A 21,010-nucleotide genomic window follows, 5' to 3' on the forward strand; every position below is an offset into this window, starting at 1 on the left:
TCAAATAAAATACGTGATCGTGACATAAAAATGCAAGCTCTGAGGTTCTTAAGCAGTTTTGCAGCTGTATTTGCCAATGGAGATCTAGCCTATGAACCTGTTAAAAAAGAGAACTTTAACCAGAAACATTGCTCTCACCTTCAGCAATAAACTCTGCAATAAGCTCAAAATACTTATGTTTTCTTTTATGGCCTGCAATATTAGGCATCCAGGTAACACACAGCAGACTACATGCTAACAGGATCTCTCTTTTAAAGAGGGTTTTTTTTCTCCTTTTCTTAGGAGGGAAGTAGTTTAGGTTCTTAGCTCCAAAAACGTCTCCATGCTTGTCACCTACCACCTGCCTTAGCACAAGAGCTAAAAGCCTGCCCGCTGAGAAGATGCACATCAGTAAGAACTGGTGCCATAAGAACCCAAAGCAATTTTAATATGAACTATTTCAGAAGAATTGCATTAGGCAGACTTAATTTCCATCCACCTTGGCTAAAAAAACATCTCTTCTGTATCTTGTGCATCCAGTTGTTGCCTAAGTTGTTCTTCACAACTAAATCTGTGTGAAAACACCACCAAGAAATACAGAGTGAGGAGCTCAAGCCACGAGAAAACAGAGTGACCGATCAGTCAAAACCTTAGAAGAAAAAAAACCCCACAAGAGGTCTCTCACAAATACTCAAAAAATGGATTAAAGCAGCCATGACAGATTTCAGTTAAGATGAGGAACATAATGCCTACTGCACTTCAGCTCCCCTGAAAAATGGAGGACTCGATTGTTATTCTGTCTTTCCAGTGGAAAGAAAATTTCCAACGTACAAACTGTGCCTTGGGAAAAACATGGCTGATGCAACCCTTACTAAAGAAGAGTTAACAGCAACACTGATGAGGTTTTTTAGTCTGGTCCAGCTTTTAAGCACTTACCACTTCATTCTGAGTATGTGCATACACACACTTTTGATTTTGAAATGAGACTTTGCTATCAGAAAACATGCCAAACGTTTGTTCCTGGCTGGTTCTGTTGCTCTGGTGATGCTAGTGAATGCTCATCCAAATGTGCCAGACGGACACAACAGGAAATTCAGTTTTCCAAAACCAAGAAATTTCAGTGTTGTTCAGACTGTAGTAGAAAGCTCAGTCTTGAAGACAATCAAACTGTGATTTACATAACAGACCTGACAGCCAAAAATCACATGCTGAACATTTCAAATGATGGAGTGCGCAGTATTTAGGATGACCTGTTCATGCAGAACTTCAACGACGGGAGTGGGAAGAGTACAAAATGTTTCTTTTTTAACACAGATACCCAAATAAAGTGGTGTTCTCATAAACAAGGTCTGAGGAAATCTGTCTCTGGACAAGAAAGTCACAGCAGTAGCAAAGGTGTGAGCTCCAGACATCTGGAACAGCGTTCCTTTTTTTTTTTGGTCCAAAACTCAAAAATTATTTCATCTCCTTTCCAACAAGGATATTAATGGAAACAAATACATCATATGCTCACTCCAGATGATAAACTGTATGTGATTCTGAAGGGGGGCAGAGCTAGAGATGTTTAGAATTCTCATATCTAAGGGTATATCCACACAGAAATGAAAAATGGGTATCAAAACAATATTTATACTATTACACATATATACTAACAGGAGGCTAGAGATGTCAGGGCAGAGATTCATACCTGACTAAAGCAATGCTTTGTCTATGTTAGCCAACACGTTGGTGTAACAACAGCACATCTGGAATTCAAAGAGCCGGCACCAGAGATCCAATGGCCACCCCACATCCTGTGCCAGACCTGTTAAACCATAATCTTCAGAAGTTCAACTTGTTGCTTTTTGCTTCTGTTTGGATACAGAGTTTATAGCCAGCCTACTCCAGGAATCTCACTGCACTAAGCAGCTTACCCCTCAGTTTCTAGCACTCCTTCATGATGCTTTAACTTTGAGCTTGACTGTCCAGGTGGAAATGAAAATCAGGTCACAGGCAACTCCTAAGTTAAATTTCACTGACAGCCAATACTGCAGAATATTTCAACACATCTGACTGAAGAGAGGTCAAAGGCTGTTTGCCCCAAGTAACATGTAAAAGACAAGCACTGTCACAGACTTGACGGCAGAGGGGAAGTAGACTCCTGCAACAGGCAGGGACAGAAAGGATTACTACTTAGCAAGAACAAGGCAAAGAAGAAATATGTTTCTAATTTAATCAAGGAGAATGAAAATATGACAGCAGGAGCTGCTGTGTCCCTACTAGATCATCCAATGCAAAAAAAAAAAGGCTGAGAATGGGGATTTTTCAGCCTGGAAAAGAGAAGACTTCAGGGCGACCTAACTACAGCCTTCCAGTACCCCTGGTACAAGGTAATCTACAAGAAAGATGGAGAGTTTTCAGAAGAGCACAAGACAGGGGGCAATGGCTTCAAACTGAGAGCAGGTTTAGATTAGATATTCAGAAGAAATTCTTTACTGTGAGGATGGTGAGGCACTGGAACAGGCTGATTAGAGAAGTTGTGGATACCCCACCTCTGGAAGTGTTCAAGGCCAGGTTAGGTGGGGCTTTGAGCACCCTGGTCTAATGGAATGTGTCCCTGTTCATGGCAGGGGAGTTGGGACTAGGTGATCTTTAAGGTCTCTTCCAATTCAGGCAATTCTACGATCACAAAACTCCACAGAACACACAAGGTGACTGAAACACAAGTCAAAAAAGTTAAAGAGCCTGAAGGTTTCAAATGGTTTACACATATTTTTTTGTAACTGCCCAATGCTCCATCCCAACACTGTCCTCAGTAGGGAGGAAATAAGGGCTTTTTTAGATTTTATTATTTTAGGTAGGCATGGCTGAACAGTAGAAAAATCTGAAAACACAGGTGCCAGTTTCCATATTACTGAAACTTCATAGCAGATTTCTGGATTAGATCCTAAAATAAAAGTATTCCAAACCTGGCCAGTTTCTTATCATTAATGCTGAACAAGTCATTGGAGATAGGATAGTCAGACCTCTTTGTAATTGCATTTTCAATTCTGGTATGCTAATATAAAATTAGAGAAGAGTTCAAGTCACTTGCAGGAAGAAACCCTGTGTTACACATTAAGAATCTAGGGATTCCTTTCAAAGAAAATGGTTAATGGAACTAAACAGTCTGTTAAAATCCACAGGCTCCTGTTCAAATGCCTTTGAAGAGGCACTTACAAAATATAATATGACCAGAGTAACAATAAGCTATTTGTTTTCAACGAGGAACTGCCTGGTAGGTGAACCAGGAAGCGTACCCTGCAGGAGATATTCCCTCTCTGGAGATGTAAATCAGACTGGGCAGGTTCAGAAGCTCCATGTGCCATACTGGGGTTTGCTCCAGCTGGCTTTGGCTACCTGGACCGCTTTGATTTCTGCTCTGCCTTTACCTCCTTTAAGTAACACTGACTGCAGCTTAGGTCCATGTACCATGAAATCAATCCTAGCCTCTCACAGTTTGGAGCTCTACAAATATTATTTTTTCAATGTTTGATTCACCTATTATAGTTAAGTCATGCTGAATTTGAGGTAATCACTGGTTTGCTTATTTTGGATGGCAGATCTGATGCAAACCAAAATGCCATTTATTGAAGGAATCAGCAATATGTGGTCACAGACCTCCCATGTACTTGGCTCACACAAACTGTTTCAACTCTACCAAGAACACATGGCTTAACTTCTAAAATTAAGTTCCTTCTGTATTACTGTTTAATTTAAAGAAGATCCACATGAATGAATTATGAAGCAAATTACCTTCTTTTCCAAGGGAAAGGTGTAAAGGAGGAAAGAACATGGAAAGCTCACACATTTGGTCTCAATTCTGTCAGAACACTGAGAAAAAGATTTAAACAAACTAAATAGACAATCTCTTGCTCCTCTAACCATGAAGGTTTGCAGAGGCCCTTAAACAGCATTTCTGCTTATTACAGGGCATCATTTATAACCACGTGGATTTCTGTATAAAAATGAGGATGCCAACACACCTTTATGTGTAGCAAATACCAAAGAATTTTGATGCACAACATTTGCAGATTCTCATTATATTCTAGAAACCTTGTTTTCAGTAACACTAAGTCAGATGACTTAAAAAGCTGACAGCTATTTTCTTCTGCCTCATTCCTCTTTTCCCACCTCACTTCAACATGAGCAACAGCAACTGTAGCATTAATTTATTGCATTTGTTACATAAATAATACAGATATAATCACAGTTAGTGGTTATGAAATCAAAGCTGTTCGTGTTAATGTTTATTATAGTAGGTTTTGGTTATTCTAGAAATCCAATGTTTTCCAAAGAGGTAGTTTATTTTGCTCATATTTTTCCTCATTAGGAAACAGATGTTGGAAAACTATTAGCAGAACAAGCACTATTTAATATACAGCAACTTATAATATTTACTAAACATTTAACAATAAAAATCAAAGCATATTTCCTCAAACTCTCAATAAGCACTTAAGAAATTTCAAATGCAACCTGACAATCAATGTCTATTAAATAAAAATCCATAACATCTCTAATGAATTAGTTTAGGTACAGGTGTCTCAGTGTAGTTAGCTGTCTTAGGGATATCTAAAACCTGGTCTCAGAAAAGCTCTGTGTTTTGCAGTCTCAAAGATTTTAGAAAAGTCAGAAATATTTCAAATCTTCCAGCCAGTGCTGCTTTATGAATCTTATCAACTACTAATCTTATTTCTCAAATGGGAATTTAACTTTATTAAATAACTAACAAAACAGAATTTCCACCTAGGAAAATGTAATGTGCATCAAGGTTTTGGTCACAGTAAAGCAATACATAATCATACACAGTGTCAGACAACATTGGTTTTAATACAGTGTTTAAATGACTGTTAGCCACTTTTAATCTATTCACTCAGATTGGTTACTCTCAGCCCTGATATTTAAAAACTGATAACAAGATTTGGATAATGAATCAAGTTAATGTAGAACTCCAGTCAAAATTACACAACTTACAAAGTCACCTACAAATCCTTGTATTTTGGCCAAAAGTGTCACGACCCACTCTTTAGCATCAGGGTGAAGAAACCACAAGATTACAAGGGCAACCCTTTCAAAGGCCAATTCAAAGCTGCCTTGTGAAGAAGAGGATCGTCCTTATGACTTGTATGGCTGTTTTAATTTCAATTTCCAAAATGATCAATTAAATGAACTGCCTACTTCCTCTCTGGTCTTCAATGAAAAAGTCACTTTCACTGTAATGCTGCATGTTTTTGTAGCATTGGAAGGGTCAAAAAAGACTAAAATTCCCATAAGGAAGACTTTATCCTATAACTAAACTTATCAGTAGCATTTTAGAAAAAGTCCCGTTAATATGGGAAAAGAAAACTTGTGATCATTAAACACAGCCCTATTCTTCTGGTTAAATAGCATCGTATTGTCAAAAAAATTTATATTTTAGTTGGCAGAAAATAAATCAGCTTGCTGGCGATAAATTTAAATCCCAAATTCTCCTACTTTCTAGACATCAATGTTCCGTACAGTTTTTGACTCCAGCAGATAAACTGAACTGGTTCCCTGAACATCATATTCAAGTTAATACACATGATGCTATTGCACAAGTTCTTGTATTTCTGAACTTTAAAAACATGTCTGATTAAGTCAAAATTTCACAAACAGCTGAGGCTGGAAATTCACCTTTTGCTCTACAAAAACACAGAAAAGAATTTTGACTAAGTACAACATGTCCTAATGCCAGCTAGCACTTGGGGAAAGGACCTACACAACTTCCTATTCAGAGTTTCCCAGTCTGCCTTTGTCTTCCATAATCTTAGCTTTGCAGTTTGGCACACTGGCAACTACATTTTAGGTTTGCAATATATCTTCCTCTCCCTGTCAACTCCCAGTGTACTTCTTGCTGAAAAATGGCAAATCTCTGAAAAGCATTCCTTCTTCTGCCAGTTAAAATATCTTCTAAATGCACCAAAAAGTGCATCATCTGTGACATCTGAGTCTTCATACAGTCAACTCTACATAACCCTTTGAGAAACATCCATAGGGAGTTTTATCCTTGGAGGGTTGCTGATGAACCGGGCCAAGTTGGCTGTACTGACCACATTTTACCTGCAGAGAGATCTGCTAAATGATCAGTTGTCATTTATGGAGATGACAAAGCTTATGGAAATCACTCTTACATATACAACAAGTGGCTAACTAAAAGATTAAATCTCCTATTGTTTTGGGTTATTAGCTTTCAAATTCTGCAGTATTCTAAAGACTGAGCTTTTTGGGGGAATATTTGTTCAGAAGGCAGCCTTCATATTTTAATCTATTTTCTCTCAGGGTCCACATCTGTAGCGCTCAATCAACATGCATGGCCTTCCTCCTGTCTTCTTGAGGGGACATTAATAATGGATTTAATTATTAAACTTTGTCCATAGCATTTTTAACCAAGTAATACAAAACCAGCACATCAGTGAACGTCACGGCCAACAGACCTACATCTAATGGAAAGCATTTAAAAAAATAATAATGAAGCCTGCACTACCGAGTAATCCTTGCTGAGTTCCTGGAAGCGCAGGAACACCCGCATAGAAACAGGAATACAAACACCGAGTAACGGTGCATCTGCTTGCCCACTTGGTGCTGCTGAGACCTTCTCAGAGTAATTACTTGTGTGCACAGTGCCCCTCACTTGCCCGCTCTATAAGGACAGGTCATCCAGCCTTATAGAAGGTATTTTCTCCAAAGGGAGTTGCTAGTCTGGTGATTTAAGTTTTTACCACGTCCAAAGCCAGACTATTATGTTGTTACTGGTTTCCCTGGCAAAGGTAGAGAATTTATTGCTTCAAAATGGAGCTACACAAATTATTTTTTCATTGCGATACCACCAAGAACATCCTGAATTTCAGCTATTAAGAAAAATTAATTTGTTCTCTGGCTGTCCTTGATGAAGGATACAGAAAGGCTGTGTTTTGTTGGTGTTGTTTTTAGCATACCTGATTGATAAAATAATCCTGTCTGTTCTTTTTTGTTCTCTTAATGAGAACCTCATGCGATTCCTCAGCAACATCCTAAAAACCTTAGAGGTCAAACTAATCCCATGTGCAAAGTTAATGAATTTTACAGAATTACCATCAGGGGGCTTACTTATTAAGAACAAGCTACGAAAACTCCTATGTTTATTTAATAAAAAGCATTTTCAGATATGAGTGAGGATTTATGTCCAAAATCTGTAACTGTACATGCCTTCTCTGAATGTTGTACTACTGGAAAGAAACATTTTAAACAATCTTATCCAAGTCTTAATATTCCTAGAATATTCATGTTTGAGTTAAGAGTATACCTATGAATCTGAGTCACAGACTATTTGATCTCATGCAAAGTACATCTTAAACTTCAGCCTTAAGTTCAAAGATCTCTGCTGATACCCATAGTGGGTGTTGTTCCAAAACATGCAATCACCCACTATCTAAACAAAGTTTGTAGCAGTGTTAAGGATACTGTTATCAAAACTGCTGAAAGAGTGGACTTGGAGCAGCACAGAAACCTAAATTTGCCAGCTAGAAGCATGTAAGAATTACATTAATGCCTTCAAGAATACATTTGTGAACAATGACATGGTGTTATGACTCTGCTCTCAAAGGTAAATACAAACGAGGCTAAACTAGGCCGATGGGTCAGAATGTTGCAGATGAGTAAATTACTGCCAAGCACCTGATGTGCAGTAACTGTTCGTAATGGTGTGCTTTGCTCTCAGCTGGAACAGAACAACAAAAATTTCCCTTCATGTTTTGTGTGTGCAAGAATACACACAGGAATTATTGCTCCAGCTGACAGAAAGTTAACTTTTCAATCTGAAACCCGGTAAACAGATTTCCATAGAGCAAAGCTCAGATAATAAAATTATTTTCAACTTTTGAACATAAGTGTACAATGCATACAGACCACTAACGAACAAAGGTAATTAACTGCCCTTATCAATGTGTAGGTTTTAAAGACAGAAATGAAAAAGTAGAAAAGTTAGTAAAAATAGGAAGATGCCAAAGGCAGACAGGGTGTTGGAAGGACAAGAAGGTTTGTCTTGATGTAGCGGAAGAGGAAGAGGCAAGAGTGCTACCTGAAGAGGACTTGTCTGCCAAGGAGGATGACCTCACATTCCCCTTAGTTCTTGGCTTCTTGATGTTTTGAAAGTACAAAAATACCCTTCCAGCTCACAAATAAGGATCACTTCAAGAAATCACACAGAGGCTGCTTGCAAAGCTGCAGAGAGCCATGGGCATCTTGCACCTATATCTAGGTACACCTGCATGTGCCACTATTTTGTCTTTAACAGCCTGCTCACTAGAAATTACTGCTGCCTCTCCTAAGAGGAAATGAGAAGAAATATTTACATAACAGTCTGAGCCACAAAATCCTGAAACCATGACAAGGCCTCCACATTCCTGCCTAAATGCACCCCACGTGAAGTTCCTTCTAGAAAGGTCATCTGCCTGTTGTCACTCACACAGTACAGCCAAAAGCGGAGGGGCAGAAGGGAGGAGTGCCATGGTCGTCAACTTGGCAAGTTACCATACTCTGCAGTGTTCCTAAATACTGGTGGGATTTCCCTCATTTAAAGCAGTCATAGCTAAATCATCCTAGAGTCAGCCTGGAGAAAACTGATCAGCACATATCTCAGTGCACAATGAATCTGGTTTTGAGCTTGAGCCCAAAACAACTTTTGCATGTATTTATTGCGTGAGGTCAAATCTCGTGCCCCTCCACCAGGACCTATTTGTATTTGAACAGTCCCATCCACAGAGAGCCATAAGGAGCAGCAGTGCAGAGCACGGGTTACTTGGGTCATGAACCTAAGTGCACACATGGCAGGCAGCCCACTCCACACGAACCAGGGACTCTTTGAAAAACGCAAAGCCAGCTGGTTTTATACAAGGCTGTTCCACACAAGTTAGTTTCAAGAAAGCAGCCTTCTTAGAAGTAAACTTTCCCAGTGCAGACAGGCTCTCAGCTAAGGAATGGCACATGGCTGGAGGTTAGCAGAGTTGTGTTATTTGACTTCTGGCACAACCTCAAAGACTTTTCCCCCTCCTGTGGTAAGGAGGAGGGCAGAGAAAAAAAAAAAAAATCAAACTCAAAGTACTGGAAAGCAGCATCCTACAGCAAAGCTGTGCAATGACATGATTACACAAATTTTCCAATACCAATACTTTGCCATGCCAAAGGCTACAAATGAAACAAGAGAGATATTTCTGGGACTTCTGTACAACCAATTACCAGATCCAAAGGTTGCTTTTTTAGCTTTCTGTATTTATGAAGCAGAAGGCATCTAGAGTTAGTCTTGTAACAGTTAGTCTTGTATGCAGTTGAGCTAAAAACTAATTTTTTTTTCCAAATTCATATGCCAGGGCTTTGAACTCTTTCAAAGGTTTAGGTTGATAAATTGATTATTTTTTTTAAGTTTTCACCAGACTAATTTCCATCACTTCATTCCATCATCTCCATTCTCCAACAAAGAAGATTTTATATATTTTTAAAATTTCTATTTTTCTCAACACTCCCTGCACCTCCCATGTGAGTAAAAAATGCAGTGAACTAACATTGGTGTGAGGGTGGAGGAAAGCAGTAACATTATTATACCAATTTAAACTAACAAACAGGTTTACTCCAAAACAAAATAAAAAACACTAAATGAACTATAAACCTGCAAATAAAAGGAAAAGATTCAAGCATCACCTTGAGAAATGAAGGCAGGTCTTATTCACCAAAACATCAAAAATGGAAATACTGTTTCTGAATACACAAAAAATATAATGTTTTGAAAATGTAAAAAAAAGCTGAGGAGAAAAAGCAACCACGTGCCATTAGTATGAGAAGTCTGCCTTCATAACAGACTGAAAATACTAGTTGAAAAAGTAAATGCTTTATGAAATGCAGTTTGGGGAATGTGACCCATTATTTTATTCTCTGAAGGAAAATCAGGTCTTGGAGTGGGGAAGGAAGAAGAGATTACTATATTAGCAGGGAATGTACAATAGCTTCTTGAGTTATTCTACACCAATACATTCTGATGAAAGGAAATTACATTCTGGCATTAAAAAAGCAAAAGAACCCCCAAACCAAAACCCAAACACAGAAAAAAACCCACCCAGTTCAGGAAACCACTGAAGAATAATGGTCTTTCCTACAGATACACACTTGACAACTGAGCTTCATTTTTAAGAACTACATATTCAATCCAAAATTTTGTAATTTAAGATTCTCAGAGAAGTTTGCTCCATAGTACAAAGGAAGTATATAGTTGAAAGAACACCAGCAAGAACTTTCAGAACTAGCACAGAAATGTAATTGAAAATTGATGTTTGGAAATAATTTCCCACTTCTCCAAACTTGTGAACCATTTTCCTGTTAAATTTTAACTGGTTTTTGACTCATTTAAGATTAACAGTCAGTGCCTCTAATACCCTATTTTCAGTCAGTGCACTGCAGTATCGGCAACATGTGAAATTATCTCCTTATGACAAAAGGCAGAAAAGGCAGATGGAGACCCATTCTTTTTTCTCTATTGTGCTCACTCTCGTTGCCTGAACAGAAAGAAGGTAAGAATGACTGTACATGGACCGAGGGCCCAGCCAGTCATCACCCTCTCTGACTGTGACCTGCAGCAGGAACACAGCAAGAAGTTAAACAACATACTCTCTCCTAACATCCAGAAACCCACACAGACGGCCTTACTCAGTTTCAAAACTCAGTTGCCAAGTAACCTCCTAATACTCCTTTAAAACCAGAAAAAGAGAAGCCAACAACAAAACCCTCAAACCCCACCGTTTATCACAGAACAGTTGTTCACCTCCACCCAGCCAACTACAAACAGTAAAGCTGCACACTGAATGTGGGAGACTGAAACTACCAGAAATACCACCTATTCCAGTAGCTTTTTTTGGTTTGGTTGCTTGGTTTTTGTTTGTTTTTTTTTTTAAATTACGCCACACTGAATACATTTATCTCAAGCAGAAAGTTAAGAGGTGAGCACATTTTCTGTTGTCTTAAGTTTAAAACTCATGTGGAAGCAAATCTGGTTACCAAATATCTCCTGGATATTTTACTTGCTTTTTTTAGAGTTAAGACAAATAAACAAAACAAAGAAAGAAAAAGAAAACACACCTTAGCTCCAAGTGTGCCTAAAGACCTAAGGCTGTACAGACTCAGTAAGAATGATAATGTACATTAACAGACAGAAACTTATTTTTGCAAATTTAAAAAACCCATTCCTTTAAGTTAGTGTTGCAAGCCTGTATCCTCATAATAAAAAAATTTACTATCTGGGGAGAAAGACAATTTAAAAAAACTCTGTGTATAGTATTAACTGCAATAATGGAGATTCCAAGACTATGAAAAAGAGACTACAACAAACTGACAAAAATGTGCTAGAAAGGGGGTTAATATTACATATACAGCTGTGGCTTTTATAAGCAAGAGAAAGAGAAAATAAATCACATAAGGAAAATACCTATACCATGCACCAGAATTTCTTAGAGATAACATGAAAATGTTTCCTTTCCAGAGATGATAAAAATAATAAAATAATAATGATAATTAAAAAAAAAGTCACTAGAAAAACAACCAAAGAGTTAGTACTTATATCACTGATGTACTAAAAGGGGCAGTTCTGAAAAAATACTTTGAAAACCTAGAATTTATTTAAAATCTGTAGTGAACAGAGCCTGGTCCTTACATATTTGCTGCAAGATAAGGAAGTTTGAATTATGAAGCATGAGCATCTTTCTGCTAAATTTGGTTTCCAGTGTTTGGGTTTTTTTCTCTTTTTGACAGTATCAATGGACTTAATTTAGTTACATAAATTAACATTCTTATTTAAAGACTTAAACATGCTTATATGCTGAATCAAGTCAACAGGTCCATCAAATCCCCTGTGACATCTCTAATCAGGCAGAAAGGAGATGCACAGGAAAGGAAATCATAAAAACAGTGACACTTTCCAAAATCTCTGTCTCAATCTTTAAGGTTACTGATAAATTTCTTGAGCCAACTGTGATGTCTACATACCCAGTAACCTCACTGGACTTTTCTTGCATGACTTTGTTAAATCATTGGTTAAAAATTCAGACAGGTTCAAAACCAAGACTATCTTATATCATGGAGTTCCATAGCTAAATTAAAATTACATTAAAAATATCATTATTTTGTTTCTTTTACCTCTGCCATCTTGGAAGGGATGATAATTTCCTGTCCTTTTTTTATGTGACTCATAGAATTAATTTTTTCCATGTCATCTCTTAATTGTTCATTTTTCAGGATAAAAAAAAATAAATCTCAGGCTATGTAATCACTCCCCAGGTAGACACTGTTCAATACTTGCTGTCAGTCTTTATACTGATTCTGATTCCTATTGTACCTTCTTTGTGATTTACACAATATTTAAATATACAACACAGATTAACAGATAAACATAGGTATGTTTTCTCCCCTCTTGGGCTTTACCAAGAACCAGAGTGATTTTTTAGAGACAAAAAAATCTGCTCAGTCAAGCCCCCTTTCCCCAGGTAAAGTCTAGACTGTTTTGTTCATGAGTATCAATTCACAATTATTTACAGCAAGTTTCATGTGCCCTATCATCACTCTCCCACTTGTGCAATTCTCAGAGTTTGACTCTATCTTGATTACCCGAAGTCAGGTAACACAGACAGAAGACTTCTCTACCCACTAGACAGCCCCTTTCTCCAAACCACTTATGATGTTGGTTTTGATGATCACAAAGAGATACGGGATTTTATCAGAGACCCACGCCAGGTTGTACTGGTGACCTCACTCCACAGTGCAAAATGTAGAATATTCCCAGTTATCTATCTATGCAAGGACTTGTGTTCTTCGTCCACAACAGATTCCTCTCAAGTTTTGGGTGGCAATTCTCATGGGTAGGAATTCTCAAAAGCAATTGATGAGATTAAGTAGATTTTCAAAAGAAAAAGAGAGAAAGATCTCTTGAGGTCACCTCAAGATAGATGAACTTAGGAAAAAATGTTTCCAAAACTATCTTGGATTGTTTGTGGACAGTTAAATCCTTTTGATAGTTTAAACAATTGCTATGATATTTTCCTACTAATTTTTTTGAAAGGTCAAAGTCAGAAAAATAGGAACATAAAAACCTTGTACATGTGGCATATTTTTCTTAGCCAAGAAGCAACAATTATCCTCAAAGTGTCTGCTTCTGTAGGAATTTTCATTCACAGGGGTTTTTTTCTTTAATGACTGGACTACAATGTTTTCATCTTTACTTCTTAGATAAAAATCATCTTGATTAAAAATCAGCAAGCCAGTAAAGGTATCTAACTTTTACATATTTCTAGAGAAGTAAATGTTTCCATCTTGCTTAAAAAAAAAAAAAAATCAGCCAAGCCTTTCATATGTTAGTAAAATATGTGAATAAATCACAGATATTTTTTGTTTTATCTTACCTTTTAGCCAGCCACAGTTTGGTCCCCAAACAGGTAATGATGTCGGTCAGTCCCTGCTGGAAGTCCAAACTAACGAACTGCTTTGATTCTAAGTATGACTGCAGCAAATGAAAAACCTAAATAATAAAAAAGAATAGATTAAAAAAAATCACATATTCATTTGGCCTAACAGCCGATAGGATCCTTAAATCTTTAAGTTTCCTGGTCTTTAAAATTCGCTTTTTGCAGTAATTGAACAGCAAAGCACAGAAAGTGCTGGAAGATGTTAACCCTCATGAAGTGAACAGAAGGCAAAAGGATGAACACCGCTCCTCTGGCCCTTGCCAACTCAAGCATCCCTCAACTTTCAACTTCCTCGTGGTGCCACCTGCTCGCCAGGGCCAGCACAACCACCTGTGGAGCACGCTGGATGCAACAGGGCTGGTTGCACCATACAAGTACAACCAGGGAGACAGGGAACAGTCTTAAAAATCATATATTGAGAAAAAAGCCTTTTACATCTATAACCACTTCAAAGTGCTCACAGGCAAGTATCTTTATTCCTTTTCCTGCTAACATTCATTCTGAGCCTCAGCCAAACACCATGGGCAGTGGGGTTTCAAAGAAGGGAGATTCAGAGAAGGGAGATTCAGAGAAGGCAGTTCTAAGGTCAGAGAAGATTGAGCTCCTGCACTGGGGTTCAGCACTGACTGCACTTTCTCCTCCAGAGCTTCACATAAAAGCTGAGTAGACAAATCCTAGCTACCATGAAGGAAAGAATTAAAGAAACCAGAATAGAAAGCACAACCTGTAGCTTTCTGGTCAGACAGTTAACAAAACAAAAAACTTCTGTTCTTAAGAGACCACCCTTTGCTACTTAAAAACAGGTTTTTCCAAGTAGAATTGAATATTCAAAAAAGTGTTAAGAAAAAAATTAATTAAATAAAATGTATAGTAATCTAGATCATAAGCATGAAATAAAAATATTGGACAATGAAAGAAAGCTGACACGGACTGCACAGTGGAGAGGGACTCTCCAAGCCCAGCCCCGGTATTAGCCATCCTTTCTGCATGTGGGAGAGGGTGTATGACACACACTTCTGACACAAGTGGCAACATCCATATCGTGCCACTTAGTTTTTAGTTTTCCCACTAACATGCAAGTGAACAGGAAACACCTAGATGAGCTAATTTCTAAATGGAAAAACACGGAGATAAACAGTGAAGTACTGAAGCCCGAAGGGAAAGATCTTACTCAGGTTTAGGAGTTTTGCACATATACGCAGTTTAGAAGCTGGAACAAGGGGATAACACTCCCTCTTTCTTTTACTTGTCTTACAGCCTCAAAACCTGACATTCTGTTTGCTACACAGGTGAGTTACATTGACAGACAAGGATTCTACGCAAATTGAAAAAGCACATTCCCCATTATTTACTGAAACCGGCCACATGCAGTATTTAGGAAGCTTTAGCGGTGTTTATCAGATAATTTCTGAAAATACATAGAGGAGCATTTTATAAGGAAACACTCTTAACGTGTCAGAGTACTAGCAATTCATACTTGCAAAGTAACAATTTAATGACTAATGGATCAAGCTGGGGCCTTCACTTCACTTTGGGAAAAGAAAAACCTTCGTATCCAGATTTTTACATCTCAGATCTTGGTTTCCCACATTCCAGCTGTCACTTGCTCCGGGGGTTATTTTTTTTGTTTGTTTGCTTGTTTTGGAAACACAAGCACTGCCACATAGCATTAACTTGACAGAATTTCATCTGGGTTGTTTTTTGTGAAATTATTCAAGTGGAAAAACAGCTGTAATCATTTCAAATAAGCACAGAAACAGAAGAGAGTCAAGAGACTATCTAATCCATACAAACATTGAGGCAGGCTCTTAACATTCTTTGATGAAACAAATGCCTGCCTGACTGTCCTAATCCTCAAAACAGCCAACAAAGCAGATTCCAAAACACTTGTATGCAACCTCCTCCAGTGTTTCACCCTCAAAATCCAAGCTCTTGAGGTAAGGTGTTCCACTCCACTCCCATCCTTGACCTCACGGTACACAACTGTTCTCTGGACACTATACAGTTAGTCCAGATTTTTTCCTAGTGAGGTACTTATTAAACACAGATATCCCACCGGGGCCCTTTGACAGGAACAATGAAATAAACTCTCATCTCCCTTTGTTAGCAGGTGCTCTGTGGGCAAGACACATCCTGGAAAAACAGCTTGTACTTCTTTTTTTTTTTTACATCTTCTGAAGTCATCTGAACTGAACATCATTTTGTTGATGGTATCTTTCTAAAACAGCCTTTCCAAGGTCTTTCTGAATTTTGATCTTTTTCTACAAAGCACTTCACAAAAGTGCAAGCTTGCAAATATATCAGTGTCACCAGAGATCTTTACCTTGAATATTCTTCTTTAGTCTGCTCTTGCCTGTGCAACTCTCTGCTTCTTAAAATGCTTTACGTAAGTATCCACTCAAATTAACCTTCATAAAAACTAACGCACCAAGTTGCCACTACTAATAGTTTCTCTGTATTTTTTATGGCTTGCCCTTAATCTCTGTTAAGTAATTGACATGACAGAAGAATGAAAAAAGAAAATATATATGCAGAGGCTCTTCTTACTGCCTTTTATATCCTCTGCTAACTGAAAACCACTTGGTGCCTTAACCTTTCCAATTTTATTCTTCTGTGCTTGTGTTCATTTCCAGGAATGAGAACGGATTTACCTCTAAGCAATAATATAAAATCTGTTTCACAATTATGAAGGGACTATCATATTTTTTCCTAGAAGCTTAAATTAATTTAATCTCTTCAGCTTTGAAAAGAACTCTCAAAGTGCCTCCCACATAAATACAAAGGAAACCTAAGTAGTTTGATACTTCAAGCAAAAGGTCTTGAAAGAGAAAGAATTATGTAGACTAAGGAGGTCAAATTTGTGGATTTAAATTTTCCAGGTAGGAAATACAGTACTGAAAATGCAATCAAAATTCCTTTAGGGTTGATTATCTATATGAACCATATCCTTTCAAAACTATTCAGATGGTAAAAATCACAGGGCACGAGCCCCATTTCAGCAGTAGAATCAGAAAGTGCAACTCGTGCAAGAGTTTGATGCACTTTTGAAAAATGCTGGCATCCATCAAAAATAATGTTCAAATACAGTTTATCCTGGTTTGACTTTTGACATATGCAAAATCTCGATTTTCTTGTTATTTCATTGAAAGCCCTCTATCATTTATTCAGGTCGCCTCACCAAATTTTGGAGACCTAGAACCTTTCCCACGAAGGAATTCTTCTTTCAGCTTGAGACTTTAGAATGCCTAAACTAAATCTGAAATTGTAATTAACATCAGCATGTTTTATTCAAAGTCCTACTTTATGTAAGCTAAAACCAGAGGCAACCAAACAAGGAATCTGTAAAAGTTAGCCTCAGCAATGCTTCACTTCCATCATGTGTGACACATCATTCCTTGGCTTCCATGTAGCTTCCACGATCTAAGACTACAAGCCAGGCAATGTCTGCATGAGGAGGTAGCAAGTTTTATGAGATTGTTTGATACAGATAATAAAATAGACAGGCTTTCCAGCACATGGCTTTCCTCAAGTCCAAAATTCTACATGATTTAAAATCTTCTGCTAAATTCCTTACACATAAATGCAATGAGGTCATGGTGTTCCTTGTGTATGTGGTGTTGTTTGTCTGTTACACTAAGGAAATACAATAATTTTCTTTTTAAAGGTAGTTTTACCAAAGATTTGCACTAACTGTAGAGGCAGGTTTATGAAGCCTTACCGTCTGACAACGATTATCTTCAAATTTGACATGAACTAAATACCAAGAAAGCAGCCTGAACACATCTTTGACATGTTCGGAGTTTTTTAAATACAGCATCCAAGGAATTGTCTGCAGTTCTGCAGAATCCTGCATTAAAGATGGTGAGTTCATGGATGCTCAAAAACATTTTCTTTTCTTAAGCAGACTGCTCAGGAGTCAGGCTAATACACCAACAGGACTGTGGAGACTTCCCATCAACCTGGGGAAGAGTTGTTAAAACAGTGCAAGCCATGGGAAGTCCAGATACTTGGATACATAACGGGCAACAGTGTCCAGTGCTTGACCATTCTGAGACCCTTTGGTCCGTGAGGTTCTACTACTTCTGAGCCAGCATGTCTTAACCTGCTGCAGGTAAAACCACCTGCATGGGAGGACTATTTAATGCAGAATAGCACAAAAAAAACATCCCCAAACAAGCCCCACCAAGCCAGCTCAGGTGTGACACTTTATCCTAATGAGCAAAACCCCAGGACCGAGCATGCTGATGAAACTGCGTTCCACTCTCCAGCTATTCCTAACTTCCAGTACCTTCCTTCCCCCTCCTTAGCGCTGCTGATGCTTCACCCTTGTTTTTCAGCTGCAGAAGCCTGAAGAAAAGGGGAAAAAGCAGAGGAGGGTGGGGGAGGGAAAACACCACATGTATCTTTCTGTCCTGTTTACATCCATCCCCCACCAAAGAGTAACCTTCAGATGCAACACGGACTTGTGTGTCTCCCTGTCATGACATGAGAAAGTTGAGTGTTTTCTTTGTACCCAAGCAGGCCTTAAGACATGACATCTGCTGTTTTCCAAGTGTTCATTTTGGATGATCAAGTGAAAAAATGCACATTGCTTTTTAGAAAAAACAAATACTTCAATGATTAGACATCAGCTAAGTCAAAACTATAAATCACGAGAAGCAGGAAGAGACATTTTACTCTCCCACACCAACTTTGATATGATATGCAGCAGATCATTATCTTCAGCAGCTCAGCATATCAGCTTGAATTGCTGGGAAATACACAATTAAAATAATGAAGCAATGCGATGATGAAGGAAAACTTGTATCAAACACAAAATTTACCAAGTGAAAATTTTTTTTTATGCCAAAAGCTCTCCTGCATATGTACAGAGACACTGCAAATATATCGTGACCTCTTAATAGTCACAAAGTTGATCTGGTGTGACACATTTTCTGTCAAACAAATAAAAATTAACATTTCATAGCACTAGCAATAATTTTATAGGAGGAACTAAGGTTTCCAAAATTTACAATAAACATTTAATTTCAGACATGGAACAATGATTAAATGGATACTTGGTGTGCACGCACACATGTTTGTATTTTAAAGAAAGCACATCCTTCAGCATGTTGCTGCACAAAGTGCCTTTTTTAAACAATCAGACTTTCCAAAAACACGTTGAAGGTTATACAGTCACACACTTTTCAGTGAAGTAGCAACATTAAACTTTTCCCCCCTTAAGATGACCTGAAGCAATAAAAACCTCTTCATAAATGCCCTCAGCTATGTTTGGATGAAATTAAGTATACAGTACTAATATTCACATTCCTAAGCGCAAGACTGGAACAATGCTCCCAGTGTTCATTCCAGTGCTTATTGAAAAAGAAAAAAAGACCAACTGACATCACCCTAAACTTTACATTCTCAGCATAGATCCTTTAACTCCCTAAAAAAAAAAAAAAAAAAAAAAAAAAAAAAAAAAAAAAAAAAAAGTAAAGAATACAGATGTTTCAACAGCTGAAAGAAAACACTGTGTAAATACTGAGCGTGGAAAAATATGCCACTCACCAAGCTATGAAGGTTGAAGTAACAAGGAAAGCCAAAAAAGGGTGTTTGCAAAATGGCAGCAGTAAGGAGATTATTGCACTAAGCTAAACATGGCTCTTTGGAATTGTTCCATCAAAAGCTTTTGCCTAAGTATTAACATGAGAAAACATCAGACATAATTTTCCTTTTCTTCTCTCATTTAAAGGCAGATAAAATTTTATTCTTGTTCTATGATAAAAACAACTGCCAAGTTATCTCTGCATTCTGAAAATTAGGTCCAATTTTTCATTTTCTTTTTACTACAACCACGTAGATAAAAACTGGCAAGCTGCTGTGACAGGTGAAGGCATTTTTATTAGGAAGATAAAAAGTTCAAAGTTACAATAATTAGCTCTAGGGAAAAACAAATCCTAAAAATCCCTTTTTTTTTCTTAAAGATGAAAAGTGCCAGAGTGATAATTAAAATGGGACTAAGAACATCAACTTCCACCCCCAGTTTTCCAAAAAGATATCTATACAAAAATAAATTGGGAGTGTTTCTATCTGCTTATGTACTGATATCATCCCGGTCTGTTAAAAAATTAGATTTGTGGAAAAGAAATACAGTATTTCATCATGAGCAAGGATGGTATGAACTCCTGGAGTTCATGCTGCTCCCCCAAACAAAAGCAGCCACGCAGATTGCAGAGTAATACTTTAAAATCAGTCTAGAACCACAGCACACAAATGTGCTGCAGCAGGCAGTGCGGGTGGCACCCCTGTGCCCTGCATCTTCACCATGTATGACCCATCCTCTGCCACACTGAGATTCAGCAACTGTGTGGATAGATCAGCTCTATTACAGTCATTAAGACTTTTCTTCATCTAATTATGAGAAAAGTTTTTATTCACTGTTTGTGGGAAAGAGTAAATACCCTGAGTTTATTTCCACATTTAAATGACAATATATTGAAGAGTAATTTCAAATATTTATCAATTCCCTTGCCATCCCCAAACAGATGTGTTAGAAAAGCTATCATTCTTCTCATAGTCCTAGATCACTTATATATACACCAGATTATTACAGGCCTCATCTCCTTTGTTCCTACCACTTATTTTCTTTGAAGTCTTTAATTTCATGAAAGTAATTTCAGAACAGATCAGATTATTATTTCTGCCAAATATACATTATATGATTGTAATTACTATATATGAATATGCTTCCTTAAATTTGTTTTTGATGGACTAATAAACTCAGTCTGAAGTTCAAATATTTCCCTTTGCAAATGTTTTTCAGAAAAACTGCATAAAATTTTTTTCTTCCTTTAAAGCATCAGCTGGTTCACAATTCATTTTTTCCATAATTTTAGCTTTGTTTTGTCAGCACATTTCATCATCTAATTACACAATTTTGCTTTATTATTAATGAGAAATTATTGCATTTAAATCCTCCTTCCAAATATATCCATCAAAATTCATAAAGCTGGGTTTATATATGAATTAAGTTGTTTTTATTAAAATGAAGGCAAGCAGGGTATGATTAAGAAGTTGTAAAATAAGGTTGGAAAGATCTCAAGTTATGAATAAAATACGATACTAGTTAACTCTGTATAACTGAGCAAGAATAACACAGCTATTTATTAATCTGAAAATGATGAATGTGCCATAACTAATGAAAGATAGAAAATGCTGAAAAATTGCAAAGTAGCTCTCTTCTCAGTGACAGTTATATACCACAAAACATCCATTAATAAAAATGTGTTCTTAAAACTGAATATAAGCTCCTGCTTTTGCCCAAAACGAGCCAACAAATGTGAAATTTCACAGCTCAAAGTTCTTGCAACACAGCTTTACTAGGTTTTTCCTTCAGGTTTTACTTCCTATTTTAGTCAGGGCCAAACTGAATTGCAGCTACAAATTTGTGCATGCAACTCAGATTTTGTATTAGAAGAAAACTAAACAATGAGAAGTTTGCTGCCAGGAAACTTCAAACTCTTTAGTATTATTAA

At 37.4% G+C, this 21,010-nt stretch overlaps 1 protein-coding gene across 2 annotated transcripts in view; it reads right to left on the bottom strand.

Annotated features, from left to right (window-relative positions):
• Positions 1 to 21,010, bottom strand: part of LOC114059258 (thyroid adenoma-associated protein homolog) — an 88,864-nt gene that overhangs the window by 47,782 nt on the left and 20,072 nt on the right. For both annotated transcript variants that reach the window (XR_003571627.1, XM_027887476.1), the window contains exon 2: positions 13,431 to 13,546. Coding sequence is in view for 1 of the 2 variants with exons in the window: in XM_027887476.1 (XP_027743277.1) it covers positions 13,431 to 13,546 (116 nt within the window). In the remaining variant the exon portion in view is untranslated. The remainder of the gene's footprint in view (positions 1 to 13,430; positions 13,547 to 21,010) is intronic.

Source organism: Empidonax traillii, unplaced genomic scaffold (genome assembly GCF_003031625.1).
Source record: "Empidonax traillii isolate 1590-97213 ecotype Southwest subspecies unplaced genomic scaffold, ASM303162v1 scaffold212:size762246, whole genome shotgun sequence".
NCBI classification, from domain to species: Eukaryota; Metazoa; Chordata; class Aves; order Passeriformes; family Tyrannidae; genus Empidonax; species Empidonax traillii.